Source organism: Micropterus dolomieu, linkage group LG08 (genome assembly GCF_021292245.1).
Source record: "Micropterus dolomieu isolate WLL.071019.BEF.003 ecotype Adirondacks linkage group LG08, ASM2129224v1, whole genome shotgun sequence".
In the NCBI taxonomy this organism is placed as follows: domain Eukaryota; kingdom Metazoa; phylum Chordata; class Actinopteri; order Centrarchiformes; family Centrarchidae; genus Micropterus; species Micropterus dolomieu.
The window spans coordinates 6,902,935-6,925,148 of NC_060157.1; the positions used below are offsets into that span (position 1 = coordinate 6,902,935).

General features: G+C 39.8%; 2 protein-coding genes across 8 annotated transcripts in view; one reads left to right on the forward strand and one right to left on the reverse strand.

The window, feature by feature from the left end:
- The window catches only part of LOC123975176 (basement membrane-specific heparan sulfate proteoglycan core protein-like), a gene marked incomplete at its 3' end in the record, with an annotated part of 647,231 nt that overhangs the window by 229,172 nt on the left and 395,845 nt on the right, over positions 1-22,214 (forward strand).
- Positions 1,161-6,680, reverse strand: olfml3a (olfactomedin-like 3a). The gene is made up of 3 exons (XM_046056447.1): positions 6,455-6,680; positions 4,608-4,920; positions 1,161-2,665 (listed from the first exon to the last, which is right to left on the reverse strand). Exons 1-3 carry the CDS (start codon positions 6,563-6,565, stop codon positions 1,881-1,883), a joined length of 1,209 nt encoding a protein of 402 aa, XP_045912403.1. The 5' UTR covers positions 6,566-6,680; the 3' UTR covers positions 1,161-1,880.

A 22,214-nucleotide genomic window follows, 5' to 3' on the forward strand; every position in this document is an offset into this window, starting at 1 on the left:
AAAATCCAAGGATGGACAATAGTTTTACTGGTTTCCAGCAAGTTGCTTTATTTCTAAACAATGAAAATATCCATACATAAGCTATCATGACATTGTGGCAGTTTTCTTCCCCGCTGCTTTCAGTTTCAGGTTTATCCTCTAGTAGAAGAGGTTTTGTTGTGCTGTAATTGGCATGCACAGATACCATCAGTACATTTGGGTCAGGAAATGTTAAGCTATGGAGTCAGTTTTATATCAGGCAGGAAAACTGCCAGGAAACATTCACAGATCATATTTGGTGAGGCTTGTTCCGATCATTTCTTTTCGATATGAGGAAAATTGATTGAATAGCATCCGCATTATCTGAACAGCAGCCCACAGCAATTTTAATCTGATATGCAATAATGTTCTTGGCAGTGACTTAGACTAGTCTAGACTGCTGGTGCCTCATTCAGCAATAGAGGACAAGCAGCAGGACTCAGTTTCAGGCTACAGTACAACGAACATGCCATAAATCACAGAGTTTAAAAAATGGGGGCCAGACATCAAGACATGAGCAGATGCATTCAGCAGGCCTATCTGGATCTGTTTTAGCCATTTCCGTCATGGGTACTGTTACCCAGAGCGAGCTGTTTAGTCCCTCCAAACAGCGCGGGGGCAGCTGATGGGTGGACAGGTCAGCGTCTACAGAGCAGTAGCATTTCTCTAATTGGCACTTGCTGTAGCGAGAATGAGTCAGAGCTTTATTGTCCATTCTTGACGTATTCACCATAGCATCAACACCCCTCCACAAATGTGACTGTTTGAAATTTGCTCTCATTCACACAGTTGTTGTGATGATGAAAATCCTCTCTAGACTAAAGGTATTAATGATAGATTTCCAATCTCTTATTTTAGTGTAAAATTTGAAACAAGTGCTTGAATAATAACATAGTTTCTGTTCTTCATTTTTTTAAACATGTGCTTTAAAATGGTCATAGATTTCTCTGACAACGTGGTATGTTTTAGAAGAAACCTGTTAAATCAATTGCCTCAGTTTATGGACTGTTTCAAGCCCTTCTAGTTTGCCTAATATTGTAATGTTTCTTGATATGATCTTGTATCCCTTCCAACTGTTATGATAGCACTGAATTTCCAATTTTTTATTGAACATTTTGTATTTGTAATAATAGAAATGTTTGAGAAAATGTTCTGGTGATTGATATCAACAGTTGTTACTTAAGACAAAAAGTCTAATATAAGTTCCTTTTAGATTTTAGATCATCATCAAGACTCACAAAAACAAGTGACCCAGTGTGTACTAAAGTAAACAGAAATAGCATAAAGTATTTCCACTACAAATTGTCATTCATTTGTTTGGACAAGTCTGAAAATCAACAGCAGAAAAGAGTTGTTTTTTTTCTCCCATGGGATGTGACGTGTTATCAGTTCTGTGACATGATTTTCTATTCTTTGATTAAAAGACTTGTGCAAATTGGGGTCTGTGCTGTGAATTTTGTTGTGGTGGCAACACACAGCTTATAATGACAACTCAGCCGGTGGCCTAACAAGTGGGAATGGGAACAAAGGAAGTGAGTTTTCGTCTAAATCAGGTGGTCAAATTAAATGAGGGCAGGACACACACAATGCATAGCAGTAAGTATGACAACCCCTAATAAACTGAGTGGTATTTTCATGTTTTTCTTTTGATTATGTATATTACACACATAAGGAAAGGATCCAATTAATAAATAATAGTTCAAAAGCTAATTAATTTGCTTAAAAATTTGTGATGTGGGTGATCTTTATTAAAGCTACCATGAGTGAAGAGTCTGCAGGCTACTGAAAGACTTTGACTAATGTAGGCTACTGCTCCTATTTTTTATCCTTGCCTTTGAAAACATGACACCACATCCCAGCTGTCAAACCAGGAGTTTCCTCTTCATGGTCAGTCTGTAAATGATTTGGTAGCCATCGTCCCAGGCATAGAGCTGTTTCTCCTCTGGGTTGTATTTCAGACTGGCATGGGCTCCGTACCGCCTGGGAAAGTAGAGCAGGGGAGCCTCCTCACTGATCACCATGTCGTTAACGTCAAACACGCACTGAACCCGGGACCGGCTGGCCAGGCGGGTGTTGTAAACAACATAGACAGTGCCACAGACTACAAAAGCTGCCTCTGCGTTCTCCCGTGGGCACCGGGTGTCCCAGATATTTTCTATATCAAGCGTGGCAGGGTCCATCTTTGCGAGGTTGATGTTTGGTTCACTGTCGCTTGTGGCGTAGAGGAGCCAGAGGCCCTCGTCATCTGCTGCGAGGTCGGCGACAGTCTCTGGGTTGAGGTTGTAAACAGTAGCGTGGCTCTCCACAGGGAACATTGCAGTGTCTGTCACCGAGCCACTCAGCAGGTCATATCTGACCACCTGCACGTCTGTATCAGCCTCTTGCTTTATGTAGTACAAATAACCGTTATAAACAGCACTGCTGGGGCCCCTCCACTCGGAGGGAAGCATGATCTGTCTGCTGTTGTTGACACCAGCAGAGCGGGAAAAGTCACGTACAGAGTTGAACTGGTAGATCCTGTCTCCCGATGTCCCATTAAAGACGTAAACCTTGGAAGATCTGGGGTCTCTTGTCCACATGCCCTTGGGACTGCCCACTCTCTTCAGGATCTTCACTGATCTGATGCCAGAGATGATTTCCACGCAGTCTGTAGCGAGAGAGAATTGAAGAAATAACCATGTTCACCACTGACTGTTAACTGCACTCGTGCTTTACTTTGTCACATAGTCACATTTCCTTCTCTCAAATAACCAAAACTGTTGTTATTTTGGCAGAATATGTTCATGTAGAACCACATCACTCGTGGTAAGAAGCCGATTAAGAAAATTGGCCTCAACCCACATAACATTACTCTCAATTCAATGAGTTTCATTAGCAACTTTCCAAAGATAACACTTATATACGACTGACTTTAGAGGTAATGGTGCAACAACAACAACATGGAGCAAAATTTAACAACATTGAACCTAAATGTAATGACAGTTGACATGCTGCCAGGCCACTGTCAATCAAATCTGGCTTTAACTTTAACTTTGGTTTTTGTTTATTCAGGAATGCACATTTAATACTATAGAGAATTACTAAAGATTCCAAACAAGTTTTCAGGCGTTTTAAAGCATCTTGAGGGAAAACAAAATGGGAAAACTGTATGTGGCTGCATCCAGATGCTGCACCTCGGATTACATGTCTGTGGTGTGAAACATTACACATCTAAATATCTAAAGATATTTCACAGGTGTTAAGTTAATATAATTATAATAAATTATTTAAGACTTCTATCCCCAGCTGCCATAATTATTTCCATTAGCATGTTTCAGTAAAGTGACATTCCTTAGCTGAAATGTGTATTTGCAACGTAACATTTAGAAAACATCAAGCAGCCTGCCGCAGTCAATATCTGGCTCTCCGAATTAAGGTAAATGCAAACCAGTCAGGGGGAAATTGGACACACAGACTCATAATGAGAGGAAGTATTAGTGCAGCACGCAGACAGCATTACGATGCTTTCTGTAAAAGAAGATTAATAAAAATGCTTTCAGTAAAATACACAAACAAAGGATGTCCCCCTGATGTGTCCTGGGGCGAAATTAACATTATGCTCACAAATCTGAAATGGGTCCCTACAATGCAGCAAAGTTCATTTTGGGTCACTTCACAAACATCCACAATGGCTCACTGTGTGCAGAGCTCATGAGCTTGGAGAGTAACAGTGCAGCTTCAGGGCAGCTTCCTGTCCCTCCTCTCTGCAGAGACACAGCTCCAGATTTCACAGGAGGTTTTAAACACAGAAACTATGAGAGAAGCCTTTGCTCTGCATTGTACTGACATTCGCTTTGCATTAAAACGCCTGAATGAGTGAAATCTCCCTTGATTATGTAGTGCATGACTAGCATTTTGGTTCTGAGCAGAGTATTTATCATATTACTACATAATTCTTGAATGTATGTTATTGATTGTCTAATTAAGTCAGCGAGATTAGTAAAGAAATCAATATTTGTATAAAGAGTCTGGATTAAATGGTAAAAAAAATTTAGATGTTTAACGTAATGTGCATATTCATTGAAATCTGCCAATATGAAGACTGGTGTGTTTCATGGAATTATGTGATTTCCTAAATTTCCGCATTGTGCTTTAAAATGGTTTTAAGTCCCTGTATTACCAGAGTAAATTACTGCAGCAGTTCCATTTCAGTGTTGTTTGTAGCAGCACGCCTTGGGACCTGAAGATTATGAAGACAAACACTGTGCTCAAACGGCAAAAACAGGGGAGTAGCGCTGCTGAAATAAATGAGTTGCAGCAACCCACATTTCTCCTGGAAAACATGACTGCCCACAGACTCAAAGCACTTCGTTAAATGACTTGTAACAGCACAGTGTTTGTTTTCCATTTTCCAGTGGCATGCCTTTTCCAAGACAGCAACTCTGCAAAGGGGAACTATACTATAGAACTAACTATAGAACATGCAATCTATATATCCTAATTCCTCTGACTGTGCCAGGGCTCTATCATTAATAAAACTGAAAGATCAAATGCAGCCATCCTGAGGAGGATGTTTGGCTGAAACGTGCATGTACTTCCCTGCAGCTCACCAGAGACTCTGGAGTGTAGCTCCTCCCAGTCTTCTTCCTCCTCTTCCTCTCCTCTGCTCTCCTCCAGCCCCCAGGCTCCCTGCTCCACCACCTTATCTGCCTTATTCGCACAGGCCCGAGGGGAAGTCTGGGTTTCCACATAGTCCATCTCTCGCTCCACCCTGTCCACTCGGACTGCAGCTCCTTCAAGGTCTTTGAATAGCATGCTGTGCTCTTTCCTCAGCCCATCCATGGCCACAACAGTCAGCTTTTTGAAATCCTGCAGCTCTCTGTGGTAGCGATGGGACTGATCATGCCACAACTGCATGCGGTCCTACCAGACATTGGCAGAGCAAAACAAGTGTTTAAATAAACTGTAAGATGAGTTTTTTCTGGTTTCTACTTAAGCCACAATCTCCAGAGGATGAAGCTTGCTGAATGTAGTGATCCTCTGACCTTTCTAGTATCCTAAAAACCCACTGTACAGCAGACACACACAGTTAGAGACTAGCTGGTGAACTGAGTGGAATATTTAGCAGCTAAAGAGACCCTCGGGAGTTGGTGGAGATCAAAAACAGAGCTAAAGAGGGTAAATATTGGAATTAAATTCATCAGGTGGACACAAAAACAACTCTGATTTACATCTAAGTGCCTCTGTGTTTAGTGCTAATTACCAAATGTTAGGATGTTAACACACCAAACCAAGGGGGTGAACGTGATATCTATTGTACTTGTACTGCTATTGGCATTTAGCTCATATCACCTCCGTGCCTAATAAGTAGCTACAACCTCACAGAGCCGCTAGCATGGTTGTAGACCTTTAGTCTTGTTGCCTTCCATAGTAAAACTTAGATAGTAAAATGTTACTGTTTCAATCAAAGCATTATCACCATTACAAAAGCACTGGGTTTCTCAGTGATCGACACAGTCAGAGTGACAGGTAAATTATTCAGAGCCAGACGTAATAACTGACGTAATAGCTTCTCCACTGTCTCCTCCGCCTCTGTTTCATTTTATTCCTTTGCTTCCTGTGGGCCTGTGCTCAAATGGAAATGAAACTTCAATGAAAACTTGCAGATGAAATGTTCACATCAATGCAGATGTTGAACCAGCATATTGGAATTGAGACTGGGGGGAAGCCACAGGAGAGCACACAAGAGCAGGATTTAGCTGTAAATAGACAATTCATTTCATGCAGATAACAGTTACAAGATTGTCATTTTTGCCTTGCAGCCACACGGTTGAAGACACTGAAAATGTACCCCAAAAGAATACATCAAAAGAATTATTTAAATGATAGTTCACTGAGATTACCAGACGTAATCCTCTTGCATTTCCTATCACACGCACCTTAAGCCAACAAAAGTCTCCCCTTACAAAAACTTTGCTGTATCATAACATCCCTTGAAAACACAATACTGAACTCTCAGTAATTTAAATCCTTCCCCCAGGCACTTTGTTGTAATACAGCATAATTTTACCTTTTAGCTTTATCTTTCTATTAGGAGGTTGGGATGTTTGGTGCCATGGCAGCAAAGGTTGAGCTTGTACTCATTACTGATGTGTCATTGTCTTAAACACAGAATAAATTTTAATGTCGGACAGAAACTGTGTGCTGCATGCATCAACTGATACTCCCCCGAGGACCCTGCAAAGTTGATGAGCTGGGAAGAGATTGCATTAATTGGACTGTATTAGTTAACGTTAAATTCACATGAAAAGAGTAGGACGAGGCCATAAGGAACTCAGACATATCAACTGGTTGTTCAAATTGTTGACTTCAGAGAGATCTGTGTCTTCACTTAACACATCAAAAACTACAGTATATTGACTAATCATCAGTCATTTAAAGGGGTATTGCTTCTTACCTCAATAGCCAACAACCTGTTCTCCAGATAATCCATCAGCCCCTGGTAGTAATACTGGGCTCCAGTGAAAGTCCAGGCAGTGGATACAAGGAGGACAAACACCAGCTTCATTGTGAGCCGATCAATGGGACAGCAGAGTTTATTTGTGCAGATTTTAAAGGATTCCTCAGGTTTCCCACCTTGATGTGTTCCCCTGCAGAATCGTCCTAAGAGCTTCACACAACCTATAAGCACTTGTATACAGTGTAAGCACATGTACAAAAAAAAAGGTGAGGAGATAGAGTGAGTAAGAAGCCACTCTGTGAGTTTCCAATTCTTTGACCGCTCTCACTTTGCTGGAATGTTTTCACAAACTCTCAGGGAGGAGCCTTGTGCCTCTTACCCCTCTCTGTCCTCGAAAAGTGAATGTGCTCCACTCACTTTGTGCATTTGTGCTTGTTGTACGTGTTGTACACACAGTCTCAGGCATGTAAGCCGGGATTATAGCGCCGACACAACACAACCAAACAGTTTTATCAATCAGTGTTACTCTGTTGCAAGAAAAAGCCCTGCGTTGAAAATGTTAATAAGTAAAAATATGTAAGTATAATCAGGAAAATGTACTAAAAGTATTAAAAGTAAAAGTACTCCATGCAGAAAAATGGCTCCTGTGACTATTATACCGTTATGTATATTATTATTATTCATGCATTATTGTTAAAGCAGGATTTCACTGTAGTTGGTTGAATTGGAGCTCATTTTGAACGAATCAGTTAAGGAATCATAACGAATCAGTTAATCAACTAACTGTTACATCTGTATATCTGTACTATATAATATTGCAACTGACTTTTGGGTAGTTTATAACAAAACATCATATTGTCACGGGCTGGGTGACATAGCATCTGATAGCTTCTTATTGAGGGACGCTACAGTATTTGATAAGCTCTTTGTACGTTTTGAATGCAAAAATTCAAATTTGTGAAGGAACTTAACCTGTCAAGTTATTGTAGTGAAGTAAAAATTTATATATTGAAGTAATTATATAAGTACCTAAAATCTGTACTGTAGTGTGGTACTTGAAATGGGTGAATTAATCGGCATAAAAATTGCAGTGAAATTAGTTACAAACTTTATCGTATTTTTTAACAGCATACTTCACAAAGTCTATACACACAGTGACATTGTGTTTTTTATATTTGTTTATATTATGAGCTTTAAATCCATCTGTGTGTGCTTGTGGATCGCTCTCTCTGGTGAACCAGCTGTGGTGGCTCTATAGGTAAGTCTATAGTTAATTCCAGGAAGTTGATTGGTTCAGGCCACAGGCTTAAAGGTTGACTTGCCTCGGCTCCTGCAGGCTTTACTCGCTCGGCTTCCCGCCTGTCTGCCTACTGTGGCATAGAAAATTGTAAATAGCATTTTGCATGTGACTTTAGCGGCCCTGGGATCTGTAGGAATGGGTAGCATTTTTGTTTCTCTTATGTTTTAAGGTCTAGTAGGTCATGACATAACTATTGTAAAAAGGATATGTAGATTTGACATATTCATTTTGTTTTCTATTGCTCTTTTTACTGAGAACTGTCCATTACGTTGTTTGTAAGATAAAAACAGAAACTGATATTAAAAATGTGGATGATGCACAAAAACTCAGTTGGTTGTTCAGATATGAAACATTTAGGTTACTTGGAGAAGACTTACTTTACCGGCTCTTTTCAGTGTACAATTTATAAAAAAAATAGTATATATAGTATATATAAGTACATTTAATGTTGTTACTGATTTTTGTATATGTGGATTGAAAGGTTAATGTTTTATATTTTTGATAAATAGCTGGGTTTCAAATGCTGGGCATGACACAGAAATAAACACTAACTAACTTTCCACTAAGCATGTTGGTCTGTACCCTGTAATTATACTTCTTTCCTTGTACCTCACTGATGTATCAGTATTTCGTACAAAACACTTCTACTGTAATTTGCCTGTATTTTAAGTGTAACTCTCCACATCTCTCCTGGAAAAAGTACTTACTACAATTACCACTACAATTTTGTAATATAAAATACTTTATTTATATAAAAGTTTTCCAAATGCTGCTATATAAATGCTGCTAATAAATAAAAAGAGAAAAAAACAAACAAACAAAAAAACAGATAAAATGCCAAAATACTGTGAAGGAAGTGTTTTTTAATAAAGGTTGTTTTACGGTGAGATGTAAAAACAGAGACTGTGTCAGCAGAACTAATATCAAGATGCTGAACCAATCTAAAGATAACTGTGCAGTTAAAAGTAAAGAGACAAAAATTTCAGTTGCAAATTTGCACCATTAAACAACAGTCAGACCTGTATGGCTGAACTCCCACGGTTGATCTGCCTCATTGGTTCGAGCATATAGCTCTCCTTCCACATTGACAGCTAGTCAATAACACTTCATTGCTACTTGGAAGGAGATTGAGACTGCATTGCTCTGATTCGAGCAACAGTGCATGAGGGTTTGATTACACAGGCAATCACATTTGCCTGTCAACACATGACCTTTCATTCCAGGCCCAGGTTTAGAAACCTTTAAATGGAGGGATGGGGGGATGCACTGGCTCTTGGCAATGGGAAATTGTACATTATTAATGGTTACATTATTTATTTAGAGTAATGAATTCATGCTAAATAAACAACTTTAAATGTCCTAATATCAGCTAATATCAATAAACAGCTGCTATTTGTAAATCCATAGCCTGCAGACACTATCAGATTATGAGACAACGGGCCCCTGGACACAGACATGGAAAAGCTCTAGCTCAGGAGATAGAGCGGTTCAAGCAAAGCACTGAACCCCGAGTTGCTCCCGGTAGACAGACCAGTGTCTTGCATGACGGCTCCACTGCTATCAGTGTGAGTGTGTATGTGAATGAGAGGCAAAATTGTAACACATTTTACCCGTTAAAGTAGAAAAGATCTATATATAACTGCTGTTACAGTATTATACCGTTTATGTAGAAGCAACACGCCCTCACTGACAGAGACATAAAACAATAATGTAACACTTTATGGTCGGTTTGCGTCTCTTTGTTGTCATTTTACATCCCTTTGTGGTAATTTTGCATGTCTTTGAGGCTGTTTTGTGTCTCTTTTGGTCGCTTTCCATCTCTTTGTGGTTGTTTTGCATGTGTTTGTTGTTATTTCACATCACCTTATGATCATTTTGCTTCTCTTTGCGGTCGCTTTACATCTCTTTGTTGTCCTTTTGTGTCTCTTTGTAGTTGTTTGATTGACTTCATGCAGAGGTTCTGGTCCAGATCTGAATTAAGGCAACTTTTTTTGACTCAGGTGCCCCTGTTTCACCCCTGTCACAACAATCGAACTATGAACCGTGAAGGCTGCAGACACAAACCAAAACGTCAGAAAAGTTTGGGTTCAAGGTTTGCTTGTTTATCATCATAGTTTGATTAAGGGCCAGTGCACCATGCCAGATACTCCAGCCGCCTAATGGCTGTGGTGTAATCATGCTCTTTTTTTGATTGTCTGCTGCCCACTATCATCTCAGCAAGTCCTGAACTGAACCACAACCTCCCTGTCTATTTTTATGTCTGCAGACCTCAGACCAGACTGAGTGTCGTCATGGTAACAGAGTGTCGTACAGCTGCTTTTAGAATCGAAATGGGCAACCTGGAGTTTGATCTAATCTGGAACACATTGCCTGTCTGGAGCTGGCAGGCGAGGGCATTGACAGGCCAATGGCTGAAAAATCTGTGTGTGTGTGTGTGTGTGTGTGTGTGTTTATGCCCCAGAGGTTTTGTTCAATCACATTTTTGATTGATGTGAGTAATTACAGTTTTATGCTCTTTTTTCTATTTTGCTAAATTAATTTAAAGCAAGTGTCTCATACTGTCTGCCACTCAGTATGGATTGTTAATCTATTATTAATTACAGTCTTAATTGCACCATTGAGTAATGTGATGTGATCAAAGGGGCAAAACATCATTCAGGATTCATTATGTTCTACTAAACATCTGCATATTGCAGCCTCACATCTTTTCAGCTCAGAGTTGGTGTACAATAAAACAGAACATGTAAACACTTAAAATAAAGTATAAGCATAGGTGGCATTGACACTGGGGACCCCATGTCCCCACCACTTTTTTAAATAGCTGATTTTGTCCCCATCACTTTTTGAAAGCATTTGTTAAAGTGTTCTGCATAATAGCTTGCACCAAAAAAGGTATCTAACAAATGAAAATGCTCAAATGTGCATTGTCCAAAAAAAGTAACTTAAGCTAAAACATGCAGCTGATCACTGCATTATATTCTGTTTATGAATTGTCACCTGCCAGCTGAATTTTTTGTTTGACTTTATATAAATACAGACATTTCCACCATAAATTGGAGCAGAAAAAATCTTCTCATCTTGTTCTCGTGCATCGTCACTTCTCACAGTGTATCATCAAACCCCTAATCTGAGCCCTTATGTCCCCACCACTTTTTGACACAAAGTGACACCCTTGAGTATAAGTATGAGTATAAGTACCTCAAAATCACAGTAAATGAATAAATGTATACTTACTTTCCACAACTGACAGAAACATGCGAAAGCTACTTACACTATGGTTACCTTGCAAGTTATCCACAAGATGGCAGCATATATCTTTATGTGAAAAAGTCAGTGGTGAACAGCGATGGAAGAAGTACTGAGATCTAGGAGCAACGAAAAGTATAAAAGTATCACCACCAAAATGTACTTAAAGTTTTAAAAGTAATCATTAAAATACATAGACTGTATAAAATGGTTTATATAAATAGACTAAGTGGAATATCACAAATATATATAGAGAGAGATTAAGACATATTTTATGTTATTATAACTGTGTTTTACTAGATTGTCATTCCTTGTCTGTTTATACGCAGTTTCCACTTACAGGTGCTCATAAGAGGAGTTACAGGCATTGACAAACGCATAAATAAACCCTTTAAACTTCTTACAATAACATTATAGCATAGCATAGCATATAGCATTTTAAATGCTTATAAGCTGTCTATGAATGCAAATAAGTGGGGTTAAAGTAAAATGTGTTCTAAATTTTAAAATGCTTTTAAAACTTCAAGTGTGGTAGCTTTCTAACTTTGATTGTGATGATGAATTTGTGTGTGTGAGCATGCGTGCATATATGTTTTTGTGTGTTTGTGCGTGAGTGTGTGTGTGTGAGTGCAGAGAATCTCATGTAATCTTGTGTGTGTTTGCCTTCACACCAGGCGTCAGGAGCCACCCATAAAAACCTCTTTCCTCTGCAACTAAACAAAAAGCCAAACACCCGTAAAGGCAACATTCTTTATTACCCTTTCGTATTGATTGAGAGAAAACTTAGCAGCCCAGTGCCAGGTCGTATAAAATCGCAGACCGAATGGGTGAAGCAACGTAAATCCTTTAGTCCCTTGTAAATAGCTTTAATACACCCGAGGCGCCAAATCACTTGACCTGCGTTAGCCCTGACGTTTGGGGGCTTTCTGGCTGACTGAGCAGTGTGGAGCCAGTCCTTCTCTTCCCATTCTCTGGCTGTCAGTCCAGGTAACAGTCAAGGCCTTATTAGTGACACACTTGCTCTGCCTGGCTTCAAACCTTCATCTCCTGTATTTAATCAGCCGCTGAGAGACACATTTTTCTGCATCCCAAGTCTACCGTCTACCTTTGTAGCCTATAATCAACTCTTTTTTTCTATTTATTGGAAGACTTTGCCGTAAAATGAAAGGCCCATGCAAGTTAATTCTATTTACGGTCAAAGCAGTGCTGGATCTCGATGTTTGTGTTGTTTGCCATATAATCTTGGAAAGCTAACAGCTTAGTGTGACTACAAACCAACTTTTGGGAACATCCACAGCACATCAGTGAGTCATATCACTACCAGGAATTGTGAAATGGTTTGAGGTGTTAGGTGTATCCAAGCCAGATTTCAATGAAGTATGCATTAAGTGCACACATAAAGTAGGCACAGTACACAGGTGTGTCTTGTTTTAATTCATTGCATACAGGGAGAAAAATATTTTTTCAACATACCTAAATTTGGCTGTGCTCTATAATGAACACTGTCTCTCAACTCGAATGTTCATTTCTCGCTGCCCTGACAGGCGACATGCACTTGCTTGGGTTGCTGAGCAGAAGAGCGCCTGAGGGGCTGTGGACAGCTGCTCAGAGGGGTAAAAACTCTTGACAAAAGCTGCATTTATCCATGGTGGGTGCTGCATGGGAGCTTGACCACTGGAAATAAAGACACAGTATGTGAGAGAATATCCAAGGAAATGCCGTCACAGCCAGTTGTCCCTGGACAGGAGCACACAGCTGTTAGCCATACTGCTCCTCAGTCTAGACCCTATTCTCTGCTGTGCTGCAGCATGATGTTACACACACATGCATGTCTGAGCATCCACAAACAGTACAAGTTCTCTGTCACAGCCAGGCAGTCAATTGGTTTAATGGATGTTTCTTTTTTTCAGGTCTGTCTTAAACAGTACTCACATGCCCAAATGCACATTGTTTTTGCCTACTGTAATAATTAGTGCTGTTCATCTTGGACATTAAAATATCGCTTCCTAATGTGCTTTCAATGAAAGAGGTGGAGGACAAATTCCACAGTCCTCATTCTGCGCAAAAATATTTTTTAATATTTATTTTAAAGCAGCTAAAATAGCAATGCATCAAATGACAATGAGAAAACAATTTAAAAGGCCTCCCCTCAGCTTTACTGAACTTTATAGCAAGTTTCAGTTCATTGTTGCAACTTGCAACACTGTAGCGTTAGCAGGCAGCTGTTTTCAATGAAAAAGCCCTCATATATTTCTCTCAGTAATTGGTAGAGACCAAAAACAGCAGTAATACAGAAAAAAATATTGAACATTTACCAGGTGGCCAGGAATACCACCCTAAATGAATAATAATGTTGCTCCGTAACTCCTGGATGTGTAAAAAAGCGACTGTTGGCTAACAAGTTGGCCATAGCAACTTCAAAGGTTGTTGTTTCCACTGCCCCCAAGTGGCCAAAGGATATTGCAGTAAGTTAACATGAGGCTTCAGCAGCCTGATTTAAACAAATGAAGTGGTTATCTTCCAAAGCTATTGTCTACTTTTTAATGCAGAATTCCCTCTTTGTGTTTCCCTGGACAATGTTCCCATGCTGAGCCACAGCAGAGTAACACAAAGAGGGAATATGGTACTGAAAGAACAGTAACTTTGGAAGATACTTTCATGATTTGTGTAACTCAGACTTCTAAAGCCTGCTTGCCTTCAACTAAACACTGGAAGATATTGTTGCACAGAACGAGGACAGTGGATTTTTTCACTTCCATTGGAAGCATCTCAGAAAGCGACTTTTTGATGTCCAGTATGAACAACATTTGTTTCTGCACTGTTTCAGACATAAAAAATAGTAAACTTATCTTTTAACATGTAAAGGAGAGGCAAGTGGGAAAATAAATGTGCTAAATGTGAACCGCAAAGGCCCACAGGTGGCATGGGGACTTGCAGAAGCCCCACACAATGGTGTGCCATGTAGAAATCTGATTACATTGCCTATTCACTCCGCCAACCACTCCTCAAGCACCACATGCGTGTGCGTCCCGAGCCTGTCTACATGACATGTTTCGGCATTGTTCTTGTTGCTGTTTCTGCCTCTGGAGCTGAGTGAGGAAACATAGCAGGAGGCGGGCTTGTGCATACCATTATCTCACAAAGCACTCATTACACGAGTATCTCCCATATCCTCTATACCAGCAAAACATGTCATCTCATGCTCTCCGCCACATTCTGAACACAGCGGCACTCAAACCCAACTCCTCTTTGGCACATGGCTCCACATGATTCACTTGAGTGAAATGCCTCAAACACTACAGTTGCCAAATTATGAAGTGAACAGAAATGTATGCATGGGGCTTGGCCTTCTCTTCCTGTAAGCAAAGGGAGGTGGGGGATGAGGGGGCAACTTGACGCATCCACTTGCAACCCACCTGCAAGCCCCCTTTTCATCAAAACAAACCATCATGTTTTGCTACCATACATCATGAGGACATATATTTACTGTTAACACCAGAGCATTATAAATGAGGTAATAGTGCAGACGAGAACATTAAATTACAGTTATAATTGCTCAAGTTCATTGTAGGCTCTGCGCAACATACTCCAACACTAATTAGTGCATAAACACCAGATCCCAGTAGTTATCTTTGTGAAAATCACCACATAATCTGCCCTTACGTTTTGTTGAATGATCTGAGCACATGTAAATGGGGCATACTTCTTTTGTAAGGTAATTACATGTTTAGCGGCTCCATGTCTGGATTAGTGAAAGTATGAACGCATCCTACCCTGAGATTTATCCATAGTTGCTCTGTAATTACAGCACGACTCATATAAAAAAAACTCCAATAAATCAACCATGACATCTATTGCATTATTTTAAGGTTAAAACCTGTGATAACACTGATAAGCAGCTACAATTAGCTACAGTACGGTCCTGCAAGATGGAAACAATTTAGCAGTTCCTGGAACTCGGTTAAATTAAATCAAATGTTGTAGGAAGCCCATTAGGTATTTGTTTATCAAGCCGGCATCTTGAGGTATGTCCTGAGAGTACTTTATCCGAAAACCAGTGTCACAGTCAGAGCATCGTGGCAGACTGGAGCAAAGCTCGGGAGAGATGGGCTTGTCAGCAGCTGTTTCAGTCTGTTGCACAGTGTGGAAAAGCTCTGTCATGGCCTACCTAATGGTAATTGTTTGGGGCAGTGAGAGCCCACCGTCTTGTCTGCACGCTGGTATCTGAGGGGTAGTGAGAGAAAGAGGGGGCTGTAATAGCGGAGACACTGATATTTCTCTTAGATTTCAAATTTTCCAAATCTCATAAAAACAAATTTATATGGTGTCATAAGACATAGAAATACATGTCAGCAATATTTAAAATGGGGGCAAAGTAAGGGACTGTACTAACATTTTTGGGGGAGATGGGGTCTGAAAAGGGGAAATGAAAGTGGTCTCATTTCTTGGGAGTGCTTTTTCTTTTGTTTTTTTCATCTAATTTATATTTAATTTCAGCTTGCCCTTTCAAGATTTATTGCAAAAGAATTTTATTAAAAAAGGTTAGGAATAGTTTAAAATGATGGAGTTAAAGTTGTGCTTTGCTTTAGAGAATCAATATTAAACTGAAATTTCCACTTTCTGCTCCAGAAATAAGAAAACCTTATCATAAATCCGGTCCATATCAAACGCTATTTTAATATGTGGTCTTCAAACACCACTAGGTATAGTAAAAGATCATGGTTTTGGTTAGGTTTAGGCATCAAAACATCTGTGTAAGGTTTAGGTAAACATCTTGTTTTGGGTTTCTGTAAAGCCCAAGGCGACTCATACGGACGTTTAAGGGCACCTTGTGCAACAAATACAGATGCTTTGTTAGACTTTCTCAAATCATTGCTATTTGACCACCTGAGATGACACCAAGCTGTCACTCCATATGTTTAGATACATTTTTAATTTTGTATTTAACAAAAAACATATATCATTGTTTATTCAGTATTTCAGTTTTTGGGTGCCTTTAACTTACATCATTTTCCATAAGCGCTCGACAGAGGTGAGTCCATCGGCGAGAAATTTGTATTAATTAATCTTTTTTTTTTAAATTGTCATTAAAACACTATGGTTTAAACTGGTGGACACCCTCTTAAAATATTTGTGCTTAGCCTCTTCTAGATATTTATGATAAAATGAATTCAACCATTACAATGGTCCAAAAAAAAAAAAATTAATAACTCTGTGGAGGGCCTTGCGTTTTTAAAAAGATTCGGCACCCCTCCACATTCTAATAAGTTCCTAAACCGGCAAGAAAGGTGAGGGATGGGGGAAAAAATGGGAGGTAGGGAGAAAGAGAGGGAGAAAATGTGTTGGGAAGAGAGAGAGAGAGATGGCGTCTCAGACAGACTGTCTGGCTGCACCGGGATCTCCAGCACTCAGCGTCATATGATTCTGGGGTCAGAGGTTATCCCCACTGATGAATATCGGGTCGAGCCTCGTCTCCCTCACAAAAGAAAGGGAGTTGTTTTCACTCCCTGAGTCTGGAAAGTTTATTTCAGGAATCCATCCTGCCAGCACGAGACTGTAAACCTGTCTCAAAGCAGAAGAGTTACGTCCACAAATATTACTTTTTTCACGGTTTTATTGCCCTGCCAAAACATCTAGAGATGCTCTTTCTCATTCAAATGTATTTATGGGTGTAATCACATAGCAGTGATAGACAGAAGGTACGTATATCAAGTGTGTATATTTCCTAGTGAAACATACATCCCTGGGATTTTGACAGGATTTACAAGATTATAGTTTTCAGTCTGTGAACTGTGTGAAAGTACACTGCTGTTTTCTGTTTATCCTTTCATACTGAATGCCTCATCCCACAAGCCATCTCATTATATCCCTGCGTCTTAAGATGGTAATACACCAGCTTTTTAGGTAATGTCGATGAGCAACAGTCCCAGCAACAGGCAAAAAACTGAAAGACAGTGAAAATACATATCTTCTTATTTCCATGTAAGAACTTTGAAGTTATTTTTGTCCTTAGAGTTGTTCTGTGTATCTTCATCTTTAGAGATCTTCCCACATATGTGTAAACTCTATAATGAATAATCACAGCGCATTTCAAATAACACTGTCAGCAGGATTTCTACTAAAAGCTTCTGGGAGATTATAGCTGCCTAGGAGTGACAAGTGTGATATATGAGATCACACGTGAACAAATGGATGGCAGAAGCCTGGGCATTTATGAGCCAACTGGATCAGTCTCCGCCAGGATATACACAATCGTTTGACAGTCTTGATTTGAGTAATGAAATACCACACTGGCTCTCCCTGCAGACTGAGAAAAGGCCGATGTGACACTGACTGAGGTGTTTCAGAGGGTCTGGATTTAATTAATATAATATTCTCATGAATAATTCATTGTGTCTTCCACTTACAGCTGCGTACTACACTCAGCAGACTGACAGAAGATTGTTTTTGAATATAGTAAATAATAGCGGCCCAATAATTGATCCTTGGGGGACACCTTTCTCTATGTTAACTAAATTGGATCTGTTGCCATTTAACAGAAGACACTGTTTACTGTTATGAAAACTGAAAATTTATGAAATCAAAGCAAAGGAGATACAGACGTGCCAATAAAATAAAGTTTATCATTCAGAAGATAATGCTGACTAGATCAAGTGCTTTAGTTAGATCAAGTAAAAATACGTCATAAAAGCATTTGTTGTGTAAATATTTTTTTTTACCCAAGTAGCAGTGACTCTAATAATGTATACTACTGCCTGCTCCATCCCTCAGGGGCCCTGCAGCCTTCCATGCTCAATCTCTGAACTCACCCATATCACTGCAAGGACTTATCTTATCCAGATCATCAACCTCAGACTCACCACACCCTCAGACATGGGCTACCGGCCCACGATCAGACCAGGTCTGCTGTTTTTATTCCCAGGAGCCTCATGCCTGAGTCGCCTCACCTGCACCCCCAACTCCATCCTCTGTTATCAGTGGGGGGAAAAGATAATGAGGGATATTTGCCCATATTAGTGTCAATAGTGCTATTTCAGGTCTAATCATCTGTCATACAGAGTGGCATGTATTACACTGGATGTCTGACATGTTTTTCATGACAACTGAGCTTAGTGCTGCTGTTGCATAAGGAAGCCTGGGAACATTCTGCTATAACTGGAGGCTTGACTAAATATAAACACTGTTTTAAAGGAATAGTTCAACACTTTTTAACAGCATTTATTAGCTTACTTGCCAACAGTTAGACAAGAAGAGTGATACAGCTTTTGTTTCTGCATGATATCACTAAGATAACTTAGTTTAGCTTAAGGGGGAAATAGTTAACCTGGTTCTGGCCAAAGTTAATACAATTAGCCTACCTGCACCTCTAATTAATGTGTTATATCTTGTTTATTTAAGCCAGAGGTTTTCAAATTGTGAAGACACGACTACCCTGGGTGCAGGAGAGTTGCAGTGGGGGTACGAAGGGATAGATGTGAGGCAAAGGTACTGCAAGAGGTGAAAGAGACAGGTGCAACATCAGGAAGTTGGTTATTGTAGTTTGGCTGATTTGGTGAACTTATCAACACAGTAAGCAGTTTGAGCTGCAGCAGAGGCTGTGACACACATGTCACTGTAATGTACTTGAAAACATTTAGCATAATTGGATGCTAAGAGAGATGCTAAGTACTTTAATTGCCGCAATTGCTGCAATTTGCGCCAAAAATGGTATTCCTTTTTGGAGTCATAATTCATCATTTAAATCTCAACACAGACATGTTACACTTGTACACTAAACTTGACTCCACAAGGATATCATCACCTCAGATGTCAATCTTGAATAAAAAAACCATAAATTCGCTTCAAAACAGTAGAAAAAGACTCTCCTTATAACTCCAGAATTTGCATAAAATAATCACGTATTTAAGTTTTCCTCAGTATCAAAGTAGTCCAGTAATAGTTGTCTGTACATTCGTAAGTGCAAAGCTAACTTGCCGTACTTTTAATGGTGCCAATTTCACAAAATGTGAACAAATATGGGGGAAAAAACAAGGCACCAGGCACAGACCACTGTTAGTGATGCACAGTCACACATCATATTTGCTTTTTACTTGGGGTGGGGGGGTAAAATCGATACAGCATAGTATCGTGATATTTTCCATGGCAATATTGTATCGATTGGAACTGTAGTTCAAAAACTCAGCTAATGATTATGTCAAAAAATAGAAGTAACTTCCCAGAATGTTCAATTACTGTTCCTTTAACACACACAAATACCCAGACACATGCAGTGCAGTGAGGTATGAGACAAAAACAGGTTCCAAATGGGCACAATAGGTCTTGGGTCTACATGTGCAATTGTCCCTAATTATGACAATGATTCAAGGGCACTCCACATTCCAGTGCCTCTTATGGTTTTGCTGCTATGTATCTTGGAGCCTGTGGAGCCATTAACACGATACCAATCTCACCAATGGCTCCAGTTTGGGTCTCCGATGGGCTCCTGAATGCAACCTGTCCAGCTTGAGGGGATCCAAACATCCAGCCCCCCCCCCCCTCTCCTCTACACTCACACACTTTTCTCCCCAAGGAGGTGGGCATCAGGACAAACAATCAATGCCAATGACAGATCCACGTCAGAAAGAGCATAATTATGGGAACAAGGTTCTGAGAGATACTATGTCATTAAAACCCACCGTCTCCACTCCAACTAAACCAGTCTCTTTCCTGCTGCCTGTCCATGCTGTGAGGTGTGTGTGTGAGACTGTGTGTGTCTGTGCGTGTGAGTGTGTCTATTTATTTACTATATTTGTGGGGCCCAAAAAACGGGATTCCACTATACTTGTGGGATCCAAACAGCTTTGTTGGGACCAAAATGCTGGACCCCACAAGTTTAAAGGGTTGTTGAGGGTTAAGAGTTAGTTTTAGGGTAAGGATTAAGTTAAGGTTAGGGGTAGGAGTAGGGCATAGGTTAAGTTTAGACATGTAGACGGTGGCATATGTCATCTCTCTTTCTGTGTGTCTTTTGTGAAGCACTTTGTACATTGTTTGATTAGTGTCAATGACATGTCCCCACAAATATTGTAACACAAGAGCATGTGCGTGTGTTGGGGAGGGGGGGTGCAGATTGCTGAGTGAACCTGTAAAGGTGCAGAGATGTAGACATGACAGAGACATGAGGCACAACATTTTTAAGGCCTGTGCATGACTGAGGGAAGCCCCAAATGTGCTTGACAGCTGCAATTTGAGAACTAAATTGCTTAAAATACTTACATAGCTGCTGTCTGTTTTTGAAGTTATTCTCGCCCAGACACCATTAATGCAAGATTACTCAGAGGAAGATGTGACACATTCAGTTTGCATGGGCTATAGAAAAGTGGTCATGGCACTCAATTTGCACAGGTAAATTACAATAATATCTCTTTTTGTTTTATTTGTCTTCTTGTAGGCAATAATTAAGTAACTGAGCAAAACAACAAATCATGTAGAGGCAAAACATAACCCAGGTAGATTCAATTTAAAGCAGTGACAAGTAAATGAGGTGGCAGCTGAGCAATGAAATGCAGCATTAATCACACACCAACAGTGTTGGGCAAGTTACTCAGGAATTGTAATATATTACTAGTTACTTATTACTCCTTAAAAAAGTAATACTATTACTTTAGTTATTACTGGGTGATAAAAGTAACTAGTTACGTTACTCGTTACCTTACTATATAACTTTCCAGTGTTTCCCACAGAATGAAGGCACCTAACTTTGGATAGGTTTGTGCAGTGGTGTTCAAGAGAGAGAGAGAGAGAGAGGGAGTGAGATGAGGTGCTGCAGGAATAAATACAATCAAAGATGATTTTAAATAGCCTACACCTAGTAAAAAAAAATTGAAAATCAATTTGTGGCAGTGAGCATTGATAATTAATTACTAATTATGGGAAACACTACTTTTATTGCCGTCCCCATTCCCCCCCAAACAAAGTGTCTCTCCTGACTTTTTAACTAATATCATATTCACCAGCAGCAAGGAGTGTGTTTTTTACAAAGTATGTAGTCTAGGCCTGTTTCTTAACACCACCGGCAAGTAAATCCCGACTTTTAAACAGCGGTTTTTCTGCACATGTAGCCTATTTATAAGAGCAGTATTCAGTAGTTACAAAACGTTACATTAACACCACTCTCTCCTGAGGAGTCCAAGCATCAGTGACAGTAACTGCTGAGTTTCTTTCTGTAAGTTTCACGTTGCTGTGCTGCTTCTGCAGATGCTTCAATAAATCAGATGTAGAAATGTTCGCGGTTGAAAGCTTACACTAGAGGACAATGTTCTTTGCATCTGTGACACGGTAATGGCAGTAGCTACTTACAGCTGTGGAAAGAACGCCTCTCTCCCTCGTTCTCCATTCTTCCTTTAGTTCTGGCTATCAGCGGACATGAACAACAAAAGTCTGGTACCGCTGAGCTGCATGACAAATTCATATCAAGGATGGTGCGTCCAGTAAGTTACTTTCCTTAGTAATAATATTACTATTTTAGAAAAGTAATTAGTTACACTACTAGTTACTGAGAAAAGTAATATTATTACAGTAACGTTACTGTAATAACGTTACTTATAGCTGTACCTGAATATTACTCCTATTCGCAGATAGATTCTGTTCTGCCAAACAAAGCCAAAATACAGTGACTGCATATTTGGTCAAAACTGATTCAAGACCAGAATCACATGTTGTTGTTTTTTTTGCAGGAACAGCAAAACAGAGCAAAAACCAAGTTACAGTAAGGGCACTCTGGTTAGTTAAGGCTAGCTGGATAAGATATCCACAGCTAACTTTAGCTAAAGCAATTTTGCCAACTTTTCCCCACCTGTGTCTTGTAATTGAAACATCTGTTTTAATGCTCCAACATCTGAATAATTCAATTTCTGACTAGCAGGATTCCTGTGATTTGATTTGGGTACCTTTAATTGGAGCTGAGGTTTGGGAGCAGGACCAACCTCTGGCAAGAAACTAGCAAGGTCCTTGCTAGTGAAATTACACATTTAAATGGCTAAGTAGCCTTTAAATTTCAAACCTATTTTCTAAGGTGTTCTGTGTTCCTGATGAAAGTGCAAGTGGAGCTACAAGGTGCATTTTGCACAAATGGAGGGAAAGTCTTAAAATGGGTTGAAGCTAGTGATGTGCAGATTGATCCTAAAGTATCGATATTTCTGATACCAACATTTCCTGCTCTAGGATCGATACTCA

Coding starts and splice junctions, on each gene's coding strand:
- olfml3a (XM_046056447.1), bottom strand. CDS start 6,565: ATGAAGCTGGTGTTTGTCCTCCTTGTATCCACTGCCTGGACTTTCACT. Junction 4,921..6,454: donor ACAGGTTGTTGGCTATTGAG/GTAAGAAGCAAT, acceptor AATGTCTGGTAG/GACCGCATGCAGTTGTGGCA. Junction 2,666..4,607: donor GCTACACTCCAGAGTCTCTG/GTGAGCTGCAGG, acceptor CTCTCGCTACAG/ACTGCGTGGAAATCATCTCT.